General features: G+C 38.8%; 1 protein-coding gene across 3 annotated transcripts in view; it reads right to left on the bottom strand.

The window, feature by feature from the left end:
* TRRAP (transformation/transcription domain associated protein) overlaps nt 1-13,660 on the bottom strand; it is a 97,805-nt gene that overhangs the window by 21,962 nt on the left and 62,183 nt on the right. For 2 of the 3 annotated variants that reach the window (XM_068146749.1, XM_068146748.1), the window contains exons 58-63: nt 11,103-11,294; nt 7,006-7,201; nt 6,480-6,745; nt 5,336-5,436; nt 3,063-3,264; nt 1,855-2,019 (exon numbers count right to left, since the gene is read on the bottom strand). In XM_068146749.1, the coding sequence (XP_068002850.1) occupies nt 1,855-2,019; nt 3,063-3,264; nt 5,336-5,436; nt 6,480-6,745; nt 7,006-7,201; nt 11,103-11,294 (1,122 nt within the window). Of the gene's footprint in view, nt 1-1,854; nt 2,020-3,062; nt 3,265-5,335; nt 5,437-6,479; nt 6,746-6,972; nt 7,202-11,102; nt 11,295-13,660 lie in introns of all 3 variants that reach the window. The other variant, XM_068146747.1, reaches the window with a different exon arrangement.

Consider the following 13,660-nt stretch of genomic DNA (forward strand, 5'->3'; position numbering starts at 1 on the left):
AAGTACTGCCCACAACAGAGAACATCTTAAGATATGACTAGAGGTTTCTTCAGCCATTATTTTACTAACTCATCTATGCTTTCTCCACTGAAATGGCTAAGGCAAGTGGCAGGAATTTTGCAATGGCATTTACCTTTCCAGTAATATGGCAGTTATGGCAAATAACTAAGCTGACACACATATGCTTCCTGTTGTAATTCAAGAGGGAATTATTTGAAGACAGTTGTAAGGTTTAGGTTGTAGTACTTCTGTAAACTTCAGAGTTTGAATTAGTAACACCAAAAATTTGCTATTTTTTTAAACAGTTCTTCTATGGGTCTGAAGCTTAAAGGCAAGAAGAACAAAAAAAAATGTCTTATATTTATGAACCTAAGCTCATAAACAATAAACAAAATACAACTACAGTTGTACTTCTGATGAGGCACTCAGTTCTAAACATTTTATCCAGATCTCCACAAATAAGAAGTGTCTACAACTCACTGAAAAAAAGTTTTGTCTGTCTCCTGTCAGAAGCCATCTGAGCACAGTAAGCTTTATGCATCAGAAATTTTGCCTTAGCTCCTTCTCTTTCTTAAGCTGTTTTGGTGCATGGTCATTTCCAAGCTTCATTTTAGTTTTGTGGGGAGAGGCAATGAAACACATACCTATGCACAGGCATAATGAGCTAGATTTATGTGCACAAGCATCAATGCACACACAAGCACATATGCACATGTTTTCTTCCTGCAAAAATACACCTTTTCAGAGCTTTGAAGTTAAGAGACAGAAAAAAAGGCACTGGATAGAAGAGAATCTTAGCATATCCCAAGCTGGACAGAACCCACACAGGTCATCAAGTCCCTGTCTCAAAAATCAAGAGTGGAGGGAAGGAAAGACGAATACTGTGAGGAATTCAGCACAGTAGCTGTCCTTTGCAAGTTTTCAGGAAACAGTAGAGCACTGCAGACAGAAGTAGCCTGGGGTACAGGCTGTTGTGAGAATTTCATGTGTTCACTTTTATGTTAATAAGACTTCATGATTTTTAGATTAATGGTCCCAGGTTGTGCACATGCTACAACAGAGCTGAAGTTGGACCATAAACAGCTAACATCTCTGAAGAAACATTCAAACCACATCTGCACTAAGCAGTAACAAGCTAGTATCTAAAAAACACATGAACAGAAAGATGTCACTTTTTCTCCCTTAGTCTACAGATACATTTAAACCAACTTCACACTGAGATAGAGGTATGTTCTATTCTCGGATTGTGCTTCAAAGCTGACAGCAATAGGCAGCAAAAATCTTTAAATCCCAAAGCAAGATTAATCAAAACTCCTATCTGACAGTTCAGAGATACAAATCCAGGAAGTCAGTTTCTTCATTTCTCATGCTAAACTTCAAGTGAAATTTTACCAAGCCCCAGTAAAGATTTCTGATGGTGACAGACAAAGCTTTGTTACGTAAAATCAGGTCTAATAAACCCCAAAGAACTAATGAAATACTTTGCCCTTTAGTCCCTAAAGCTAACAACTCTATCCTTACTCCTGTTACAAGCATTTAAATATGGATTTCTGAATGTGTTTGATAATGTTCATAAAAAAAGTAAGTAACAGAATTCCAGAGGGAGAGCCCTAATGCCTCATGCACATATGGCATACAATTTCCCTGGATTTCATCTCATTAAGTAGCACTCAGTTTGAAATTTAAAGCATTCTACTCACAGAGAGAAATTATAAATCTCTTTAACTCACCAACAGTTGCAAACAATGGCATTTTAAAGCTTGGCACTTTCTTAGCTTGCTTTGAAAAATAGTTGTATCTCATCTTGAAAACAAAGATTGCAGACAATAGTGAACTGGCAATTAACTGCTGTACCTGACTGATGAGGTTCAGGAGGAGTTTGCCCTCTGAGCCAACCAGGCATGTCAACAGCTGCGGAATCCAGGCCAACCACTGAATGGGTGGGACCCCAATACAGTACTTGTCTACTGCATCAGCTAAGGTGTTCTTATCATCATCAAAACTCAGCAGCCAAAGCACCTGAAAGAGAATTGCAAGAGGGCATCTCAGCACTACAATTCAAGACACATCAATCATCATGATGCACAAAACCCCACAGATATTTTATTAATGATATTGGAGTCTTTCTAGGCTGCCTTGAATGCAAGACCTTAAATTCATTATGCCTGGCCAATGCCATTTTTTCCCCTTCAGAGAGACTATTTCAAGGATGTTAAAAAAAAATAATGTAAACATTCTATTTGCTATGAAACAAGATAGAGGCAAAGAAAATGAGGCAAGTTTATAAAACCTAAAATACTCTATTCAGATAAATTAATGACAGAACTTCAGGATTTCTTTGGGTGGTTTTACTTACTGTAACTATTCACCTAATGAGACTTTTTCTACAGGTTAATTTCAATGCAAATAAATTAGGCACTGACTGAAAAATCACTAACAGAAAAGGAGAATAATAATCTTCAGAGTGCCATTGAGGCCAACTCCTAAGCTAAAAAAATAGTCTCTGTTTGCTTCATGTTGAAAACAGACTCTCTTCCACCACAGTATGTTATCACATATTAGATTTTCTTCATGAGAGAAATTAAATATCCCCATACTGAGAAATGCATACTACAAAGAGTGCTTTTTGGCTGAAATGTTGTTGAATTAAGAGTAAACATCTACAGAAAAGGCTCATTTGGAATAAAAGGCAACACTGAGGTAAAAGTTAACATGAATTATTCTTAGTAATGCTAAACAATAAATTATGCTTCTTTCAAAAGGACCAAAGGATGCCTTTTTACAGATGCTACACCACATTACACAGTAGAAATACTGGATGTGATATGTTCCCTTCCTCCTGAAAAAAGGTTCCATACCTAAAGAAAACCCTAGATATCCCAGTGAAGTGGAAATACCCAAGATGAGTTATGTGAAGTGACCCCACAGCGACTATACACACACAGACCTTCCACCTAAATGAAATCTGTGCTCTAAGTGCACAGATTTGAGCACTGAACATTACTTCAGCCTTTTCTGAAGGGGTGGAGCTCCAATTATTTTTTAAATCATCTATATCTTACCTTTGCCAAGTATTTTCTTGATTTGCTCTCATTTTGATGACGACATGCATGCAGGTAGCAAGTAATTGCAGAGACACCCAGGTGAAGCTGGCGTTCCTTCACAAAGATATTCTCCAGGTAATCACCCCACATTGCCCAGGCTTTCACCAGCACATCATGCATTTGTACAGCTGCAGAAAAAGCTTTGTTTGCTTCTTCAGACCTGCATTGTGACAAGTAAGGGAATATTGCTTTTATACTAAAAAAAAGTAAGTAGATGATGTTGGAGCCAGATTCCTGATATGGTACTCAATTACTTTCTTAATACCCAACAGCATCTTTATCTTAAAGTTCTCTAGTTAGGTCCCTTATGATTGTTTTGTCTTAAAGTTCAACAGCTGTGAAAGTAAATGCTTCACAATGAAAACATTTATGTAGGTGCCCAAGAACTCCAGATGCTCCCTGAAAACAACTAAAAAGCTTCCAGTGCACTGCCAATTGCAACCCAAGGAATGATACTGGGAGAAAGAAGAGAAATGGTAAAACAAGAAGGGCAAAAGCATTAAAAAGTGCTGCTCTGCTGAACAGAAAAGGAAGTCAGAAAAGCAACCCTGGAAAGATGTTATACTAGCTGTCTTTTGGAGGACTCTATCTTACTTAACTGATCTTCAACCAAGGTCATCAAAATATTTACATTCAACATCACCCAGAAAAAGTCCTCTCCATAGCTTTGAACAGGAAAAGAGAGGGAATATGAGGGCTATTCACACAGCTCTTGGTTATAGAGAGATTATTTCATTGATACTTTGAAATCTCAAGGTTTCCTCAAGTGTTCCTAGTCCAAGATTTGGTATGATTCATCCCAATCTATACAGCCCGTGAATCCATGCAACCTTTCAGGCATAAAAGTAAAGGATGAGAAACTCACAAACACATTACTGAAATGAAGAAACTTCTAAAGCTTTCCAGGACTGCTTATTAAGAGAAAGTGTTTCATTTCTCCTTTAGGAGAATAAGCATTGAAATAAATCATACAACAGTGAAGTGATCCTTGTTTGACTGATATTTTTTAACTGAAAAGTTGGGGGGGTTAATATAAAAATATTAGCTTGGAGGATTACAGTGGTAAACTAAAATGGCTAGATGCTGAGTTAAAAGTATATACTCACTTCTGTGTTACATTAATATGTCACTTCTTTCAGAGGTTTCTGCACCCTAGATAGAGGTTTTGAAGTGAAGCACCACAGCAGCAGCCTGATAGATGACTTTGTATCACTGCTTCGCCTTCATAAAAAGGGGACTTTTCAGTAGGTTTTCTTTTCTCCTTCTCTACAATCCATCATTCTTGACACCTGAGATGACTTTTTAAAAATGGTTTCTATCACCTTGCTCAGCAAATGGGCAGCACAGGGAGATGCAAGAGCAGAGGTGACCTTTAGCTTCCCAGTGCGTTGACACACAGGTAATCAGCAGTCACACATTCTCAGGTTCAACGCTGCTGTTGCTCCTAACTGCAGCCTTCCTAATTCCTGACCTCAACTGCAGCATTAAAAAAATGCCTCTATATCAGTAAGATTAAGAAACTTAAGTACATCAGAACCATGTTTTAAACAGAAACCTTGATCCAGCCTATTCTGGAACAATGAACAGAGACAGTTTAGCTGCCTTTTACTTTATCTGCATGAACTTGAAAAACATTTAAAAGCCAGGGGAGGTACAATTTCTTCTCTTTACATCTAAACTAAAGCTAAGCTCACTTATGGCAATAAAAAAAGCCCACTGCACTTTTCATCAAAGTAATTGCATTCTGCCTGTTTAAAATTCTCTCTTGTATCCACAGAAGAAGATATTCATCATTTCCTGACTTAAATTGCTACGTGAGGTTGCAGTGCACAGCTTCAAACCTGATGGATTTCATTCCATAAGTGTCCACAATGTAGTGGTAAAGGAATTATTCCACCCATATGTAACATGTAAGAATATTGCCTTTAATTACCATGCATAATAAAAGCTGTTGAAATCTGAAGGGGTCTTTTGGCATCACCAAACGAAATCTGGCTGTTGAGATATTTAGTGAATTAAGGAGAAAGCTTCCTCAAAACAGTAATATGCTTCACAGCTTAAAGCAAAAAATAGCACAAAGAACATTACTTTTACTTTCTTATGCAGTTGTGACAAATCTTATGCTGGTATAAACACATGGAACAGCTTTCCTGCTCAAGCACTGTGTTGAAATATTTCAGCTGCATTTCTCTCAGATGTGTGCTAGTGCCTCTTCCAGCCAACACACTTACTTGTTAATCTGTGCCAAGAACATCCCCTTCAAAGCATAAAACTCTGCAGTCATCTCCTTGGTGAAGTACTTCAGATTGGTTGATTCAATAACTTCAAGGCCCTGTTAAATAAGCCTTAGTTAGAAAAGCCTTCTAAAATGGAAGGGGTTTTTAAGCTGAAACAGCAAAAATATCCTCTTGAAATTTAAACAGCAGGAGTTTCTGGTATCTGAACTGACAACAATTTTAGGTTTCCACTGGCCTATGCAAAACTATCAAGATACTATAAGCAATGTTCATCAAGTGACAAGTTATCTTTTTCACTTTTCTTTTAAAAAGTTTCTCAGTTTCATGATTCTATGATCATGTCAGTTGTTTTGCTTATCACCTTTTTCCCTTTCATTGTAACACATATAATTGCAATGCACTTTGCCAGCATCCTTCACTCATGAGTGACACGCAAAACTGATTTAGAGCTTCAGTTAGTCTTGCAATTGAGTTGTTTCTTCCCATCACAGTATCACCAAGGTTGGAAGAGACCTCAAAGATCATCAAGTCCAACCTTGATGGTTTTCAAAGTCTCTTCCACTTACCTATCTTGTAAGATTTCAAAAAAACCCCACAGCATTTACACTTTATTTTTTTCATTCAGCTTATTTTTAATATATTCCCAGTATCAGAATCATGGAATCATAGAATAGTTTGGATTGGAAGAGATCTCCAAAGGTCATCTAGTCCAACCCCCCTGCAGTGAGCAAGGACATCCCCCATTAGATCAGGTTGCCCTGTCAAACCTGACCTTGAATATCTCCAATGATGTGGCCTCAGCTACCACCCTGGACAACCTGTTCCAGTGTTGCACTACCCTCATGGTAAAGAACTTCCTCCTAACATCCAACCTAAATCCATTCTTCTCAAGTTTCAAACCACTGCCCCTCTTTCCTATCCCTACAGGCCTTTGTAAACAGTCCCTCTTCAGCCTTCTTACAGGCCCTCTCTCAGGTGCTGGAAGGCAGCTATTAGGTCTCCCTGGAGTCTTCTTCAGCCTGAACAACTACACTCAATGCACGGTCAGTGCAATCCAGCCCCTGTTCTGGATAGAGCACCAACATCTCTGGTGGCCCTCCAAGCTGCAGCAACAACTTCAGAGATAAAGCAACCGTACCTGCATGCACTCGTTTTTGCCCATGACTCCAGCCAGCTGGAGATAGCATTTGACTTGCTGGCGAATCTTCTGAAAGCAGTCCACGATGGGGACGGTTGGAATGGTGTGGATGCGGCTCAGGATGTCCAGAGCTACGTTGACCAGCCCTTGCTTTCGAGCAATCTTTCCATACTGGATAATCGCTGATGCAGAAGCATGAACTCCCAACATGGCATTATTGGAGCTAGGATCATGCTGAGAACTATTTTCATATGCAGTTACAATGGCTAGAAGTAAAAGAGGAAATGTTTGTCATTATAAATGAAATGTTACATACAGTACTCTCTTACACAGCAATATATACACAATGATGACTAAAGACAGCGAAACACTTCAGTGGAAATTGAAACAAAACAAACACTTGGCAAAAATCAACAACATTCCTGGGTGTTTAACACAAAAACAATAACATACAAAGAACTTATTTCAAACAATGCATTGTCTGGAAAATTACATGATGAATGCATGCTGGACCAGGCAGTTTTACCCTGGTAATGATGCTGTCTCCACATGAAAATGCTGCTCCAGTGGGATAAATCATCTGACACAATCGGTAACCTGTTCCTCCAAGTCTTTACAACAGTCTTCATATCATGCAAGCTGTTGTTCCTCCCCAGATTGGTTGGTTGCAATCCTGCATTTATTTGGGCTGCTTCTTGAAGTTCAATTATTTGCTGTGCTGCCTAAAAAAATATTATACAATACAAATATCAAAGACTGTACAAGAAGCTGGAGGTGGGGAGATTCAGGCTAGATGTGAGGAGGAGGTTCTTCACCATGAGAGTGGTGAAACCCTGGAATGTGTTGTCCAGGGATGTGGTCGAGGCCCCGTCCCTGGGGGTGTTTAAGACCAGGCTGGATGAGGCTCTGTCCAGCCTGATCTAGTGTGGGGTGTCCCTGCCCATGGCAGGGGGGTTGGAACTGGATGATCCTTGGGGTCCCTTCCAACCCTGAATGAAACTATGAAACTATAAGCTAACCAGTTTCCTGAAAGGTTTCTATGAATGATGCCATCTTCAAGACAAAACTGTTTTAGGGACCTGACTATTAGTCTCATAAATGATCTTTAACTGATCTAAGCATTAACAAAATAGCAAGAAAAAAAAAATCCATGAGATTGATTTGACACCTCAGTCACTGACTGAAATGTTGAATCCATCCACTGAATCACCAGCACAAAATTTATACCAAGAGGTTGCTAATCTTAACAAACAAGTTCTTTGTTTTAAAATAAAGATGCCACAAAGACTTTCTTAGATGCTTGCAATAGGTCATAGAATCATAGACTCAAGAAGGTTGGAAGAGACCTCAAGATCATCAAGTCCAACCTGTCACCCAAGACCTCATGGCTACAAAACCATGGCACCAAGTGCCATGTCCAATCCTCTCTTGAACACCTCCAGGCATGGTGACTCCACCACCTCCCCAGGCAGCACATTCCAACACCTAACAACTCTCTCTGTGAAGAGCTTTCTCCTCACCTCAAGCCTAAACTTCCCTGCATAACTCCAGGCTCCCTTCTTTTCCAGGGATGCATTATAAGTATCAAGCAGTTTACTCCATGCACACCTAATTCTGACAAAACTTAAGTGTCCCAACAGTGTTTGGTGGCAAAAAGACATTTACAGATCCATACTTAATGGGTTCTTCCAGTAATATATGGCTTTGCTTGCTAGGTTTAACTTTAGGCAGCTATGACATTTCTCTCCTTGACAGTTTAAAGATAAAAATTCCCTCATCCTTTCTTCTATTTTGAACAACTAATGCTTTCACAAACGATACCTCAAAAGGGTAGAGTCTTGCTTTTAAGAAGTGCATTTTTAGTTAAAACAAAAAATGAAACCACAACACAAAAACAAAATCAAAAGCAACCCACACCAACTGGAATCTACTCCTCACTCTCATCCTTTTCTCATTCACATCTAAATACAACCACAGGTTGGCATTAGACTTGATGATCTCAAATGTGTCTGTTCCAACCTGGTTAATTCTATTCTAAATTGTAGCATACAGGTTTGAACCTACTACATCAACCCTCATCACAGAAAAGCATAAATAAATATATACATATACAAAGATCAAATAAAAATACTGACCTTAAACACAACTTTTATGAGAACTTTTAAGAACTAAACCCCAAAACTTTTAACAGAACTGACCAATATGAGTTCCCTGGTCACAACCTAACTTCTTGACAGAAGGCCTGATTGTACAGAAATACTATCTACATACTCCTGAAGGTGTTACTTAGAGATACCACAAAGAACTTAGCTTTATGAAGTTAAGGTTAGAATGTTTTTTTTCTCTGACATCTGCTATCCTCAAATTAATGAGATGAGCAAACAGAAGATGGCAGCAGTCTCCAGAATCAAACCTACTAAAGGGAGTGGATACCTTTCTTAAAACTCCGACCACCTGAAGAGAAGATGCACAAACTTTAATGGAACTTAATTACCTGCACTACAATAAAACCAGTGCAGTATTCTCTGAGCTACCCCTTGGCAGATAATAGTTGTATCCATTGTTAAATCAACCAAATAAGATAACTTAAAAGGAAAAAAAAGGGGAATTTACTGGGAGAAATCTCTAGAAACTAAAGGAATTAAACAGAGGAATATTTTCTACAATCATCTCAGTATCAGCTCCCACAATAGCTTAACCTTCATCCTACACCCATTCATCATGTAAATTTAATTTTCTCACAGGTATTTAATCACATACTATCTGATACTACCCAAAAAAAAAAAGTAATTACTGCAGTGCAAATTCATGGCTGCATTTGTACCCCTGTCAGTCACTGGCTAATTTATCATTTCTTCATGAGGGACATATACATATTAGATTATTTTTCAAGCTCCTTTTAATTGATATCTGAAAGCATTTAAATACTTTATTCTGAAATACTAATCCTTTCATGCTGCAGATATTGACAGGCTTAGGGGAGGAAAGAGTTGAAATATCAGTGAAAATTTAGCAGGAAGGAACTCATCTAAGGCCTTCTACTGGTATTGTATGAGCTCAAGAAAATGAAACATTGCACCCATCTACTCAACAAGTTTGTCTCAACATGGAGAAAACTTCCATATTCATTCACTTGATCTGACACATCAATTTATAACATGAAAATTTGAAGGTATGGACTGCTGTGTATGCTCCATCCACAAGTGCAGTCATTTTAGTAGACCTAAGGGTCCTCTTCATTTCCACAAGTAAGGTTCATTTACAGATCTCTGAGTTCTCTCAAGAACTGCATCCCTGTTACAAAAGTTCAGATTATGTTGCTCTGAGATGTTCTAGAATTTCATCCCTGGAGATGAAAAACTTCCTTGCAGCAGGATTTCTTTCAGTAGAAATGCCAAAGGAAAGGTAAGGCTCACATTGGCCAAAAGCTACAGCATTTTTCCTAAAGGTAGAATAGAATAGATTAGACTACACTAGAATAATCCAGGTTAGAAGAGACCTTCAAGATCATTGAGTCCAACCTATCATCCAACACCATCTAATCAACTAAACCATGGCACCAAGCACTCCATCAAGTCTCTTCCTAAACACCTCCAGTGAGGGCGACTCCACCACATCCCTGGGCAGCACATTCCAATGGGCATTCACTCTCTCTATGAAGAACTTCTTCCTAACATCCAGCCTAAACCTCCCCTGGATCAGCTTGAGACTGTGTCCTCTTGTTCTGGTGTTGGTTGCCTGGGAGAAGAGACCAGACCCCACCTGTCTACAACCTCCCTTCAGGTAGTTGTAGAGAGCCATAAGGTCTCCCCTGAGCCTCCTTTTCTCCAGGCTAAGCGACCCCAGCACCCTCAGCCTCTCCTCACAGGGCTTGTGCTCCAAACCCCTCCCCAGCTTTGTTGCCCTCCTCTGGACACATTCCAGCAAGTCAACATCTTTCCCAACAGGTACTACAGCTCACCTGTAAAGTTCTTCACTAATAACAGACTATTGACAGATTTTGGTTCTTTGACCCTAATGCTTCAGCCATGGGGATTTTCAGACCTTGCTCAGCCTGTTGAGACTGTCACTCCTCAAAGTAACATCAGCATTTCTAAATCCTGAGCTAACTGTTAACACCCTCATTTAAAAAAATAAAAACAAGATTAAAAAAAAATATATAGGCATAGAGCTGACAAAATTCCATACCACATTTAACATCTTTAATTGAAAAGAACACTTTGGAGGTTATTTCAACGTTCCTGCAAATAACATAATGCAGCAATAAACCCACCCAAAATGGACCCCACTTCAAAACCCACTCAGCGTTCAAGATCTCTAAGTGCTGCAGTGCACTGTGCATTAGCCCACAAAGAAAACACAGCCACATGATAAATTTTTAAATAGCTATCTCTCCATGCCACAAACAGAAAAGAAGAGATTCAGGTAAACTATAAAAAAAAAAAAAAAAACTTTAAAAGGAATCCAACTCAAAATGCACATTCTGCAACTTCTAACATAAAAACCACCACTCGGACAAATCCGTCAGTACCACGCTGTAAAATAGCTTACACTCACAAATACTGGAAGCTCTGAAACCTGCAACTGGAAAACAAGTGGCAATAAAAGACTTCTCCTTCTTACCTGGAGGAGTGGGGTATGAACGTGGGAGACCACGTGAGGAAGCCTTCGCCACTCGCGAATAGCCAAGCTACTCGCCATCTCCACCAGGCGCTCAATGAAGTTCAGCTGCTGCTCCTCCGGATGGCAGATTGCTAAGTAGCCTCTGTACATATTCACTTTCCAAGCCATCTCTTTTGGACAACTCAACTCCACCTGAGAGCCAGAGGGGAAAAAACAAAACCCAACAATCTAGTAAATATCACTCATGCTCAGATGTAGACTTTCAATTACTTTTTTTAAAGCCTTCTTGAACACCTGGGTTTTTTCCCCACAAAAATTAGCTGATTTTCTAAAAATATCAGAATAAAATACCAAAAATTTTGCCTTGAGAAGAGGTTCAGCTCTCTTGGAAGTTACTCAAGGGCAGGCTAGCAAATAAATTGCAAATTCAGCACAGGAGTAGAAGCACCTCCATATAACCTGCTGCTAGGGTATTTATACACCGACAACTGTGAGGTAGCTCAGAGACAGCTGAGCAAGCTGAAAGCAGGCCTGCAACAGGAGCATGAAGCTCACTGCAAACCACTTCACCCTGTGTAAAAAGATGTTTCTCAGCAGAGAACATAAACCACCTCTGAAATGCTTCAGGGGCTCCAGAACAACTAATGTCAACTTCTCACCTAAAAGGATCCCATCCCTATGTCAGCACATTATGCCAGCATATTGCTTCCTAACTGCCTGCTCCAGGACATTACTAAGTTAAAAAATATATTAACTGTTTATTCACATTAAGTAATCTACAACTAACCTTTCTATTTATGTCAAAGTCATACCTTTTTCTTAATATCCTGAAACATCAGAAACACAGCAACTAACACCAGCAAAGGCCTGGCAACCAACCTGTGTGAGTATTTTACAGTCAACCTGCACTTAACCAATGCTCACTAGCTGACTCTGCAGGCCTTAAATCTTCTTCCCTTTTACATCAAACCCTTTATGGTTTGATATGCAGCACAGAAATCCCTCTGCATTATCCTCTTGTTGATATACTGTATCTTAACCATTACAATTGTTATTTCTGTTATCCTCAACTGACTTTTATGCCTGAGCCAGCAAAGAGAAACTGCCAGGTAGCAACCTTACACTTACACAGTGAAAATAATCTCTTTCTTTATTACATTATCTACTGGATCATTAAGCACAATGGTAATGTGAGCAAGTGGAAATGAGTCTTGGGTCCTATCAAAGGCCACTCACTATTTTAATAGCTCAACTTTAATAGGTAGATTATTAAAAATGTTTCACAAAGATTTACAAAAACTGATCCGTGTTTGCCATCCTTTCTGACCTCTCTTGCGTACCAACCATGGAACTTGATAAACCCCAGCCATATCAAAGAATAGCAATAAAGCTGGAGTAGTGAGTATAGCAGCATAGAATCAATTATTCATTCACATTCTAATATTTATGCAAACATGCCCTGACACTTTTATAAGAATCTGAGCAGAGCCACAAATGTTCCATTTATGGCTTCAGCAACATCTTCTCCTCAGATGTTTAGTAAATGTCTCATTACTGGAAATATCTCATTTAATGTAGCTGCAACTACAGCATATCAGCAGTTACTCCTGGCTGTCACTTCTACTCAACTTGCAAATCTCCAAAACTAGAATCTGTCAGACATGATCCATTTCATTCTGCTCAAACTCAAGGTCTATAATATACTGTACACCACAGTTCTTATTTTAGGTTTTTATGTTACCCTGATAACACTATTTCTATCACTAGCCTCTGAAGTCACACACTTAAATAGGACACACAATAGCAATTGTTGCAAGAACAAAAGAAGTTAATTAAAATGTTAATATAACCTGTAAGGAAATTTTTGTAGCATATGAAGCTTGCTACTTTCAGATGTGGCTTTGCATGGGCTGATAAACAATAAAATGCAGTTTTAGAGACATCTACTTAATTTGAACCATCAGTACTACAGGAATGGAAAATTCCACTTCAGATGTTGCAATGGTTGGACACCTTCAATTTAGGTTCCATCAAAAGACTGCATTGACTTCAATTAAACAACTTCTACTGTTTCTCATAACTTAGCCTTTAAAGTGAAGCATACTGATTGCATCCACCTATTTTCCCTTCTGACAAAACTATTACAGAAGAATAACCATAGTGCATTGTTTTAAATGTAATATTCAGTCTGATTTTGAAACCAGTAAGAGAGACACAGCTCAGTGTATTTATCATGTGAGACAAAGTTGTCAAAACGAAGCACGCTCTCAGGATGTTTTCTGTACTTAATCCTGCAAGATCTTGGAATTAAAGGATGCTCAGCATTTTTCATAACCATGTTTAATCTTTAGCAAATATGGAAGTAGACAGTCAACTATCATTTTGACATGTAATGCTATTAACTGCTAGGTATTAGTTCCAAATCGAAACACTGCTGATGAAACAATATACCCCCCATTAAATTAGGGACTAATTCTTCTCTCCCCCTCACTCTGCAATATGAGAAATCACTGCCTGAGGCTCTCCTCAAAGCTTTGCCAGTAAAATTGTATTTTAAA

The sequence above is a fragment of the Melanerpes formicivorus genome, unplaced genomic scaffold (genome assembly GCF_026170545.1).
Source record: "Melanerpes formicivorus ecotype bairdi unplaced genomic scaffold, bMelFor1.0.p_v2 SCAF_14, whole genome shotgun sequence".
In the NCBI taxonomy this organism is placed as follows: Eukaryota; Metazoa; Chordata; class Aves; order Piciformes; family Picidae; genus Melanerpes; species Melanerpes formicivorus.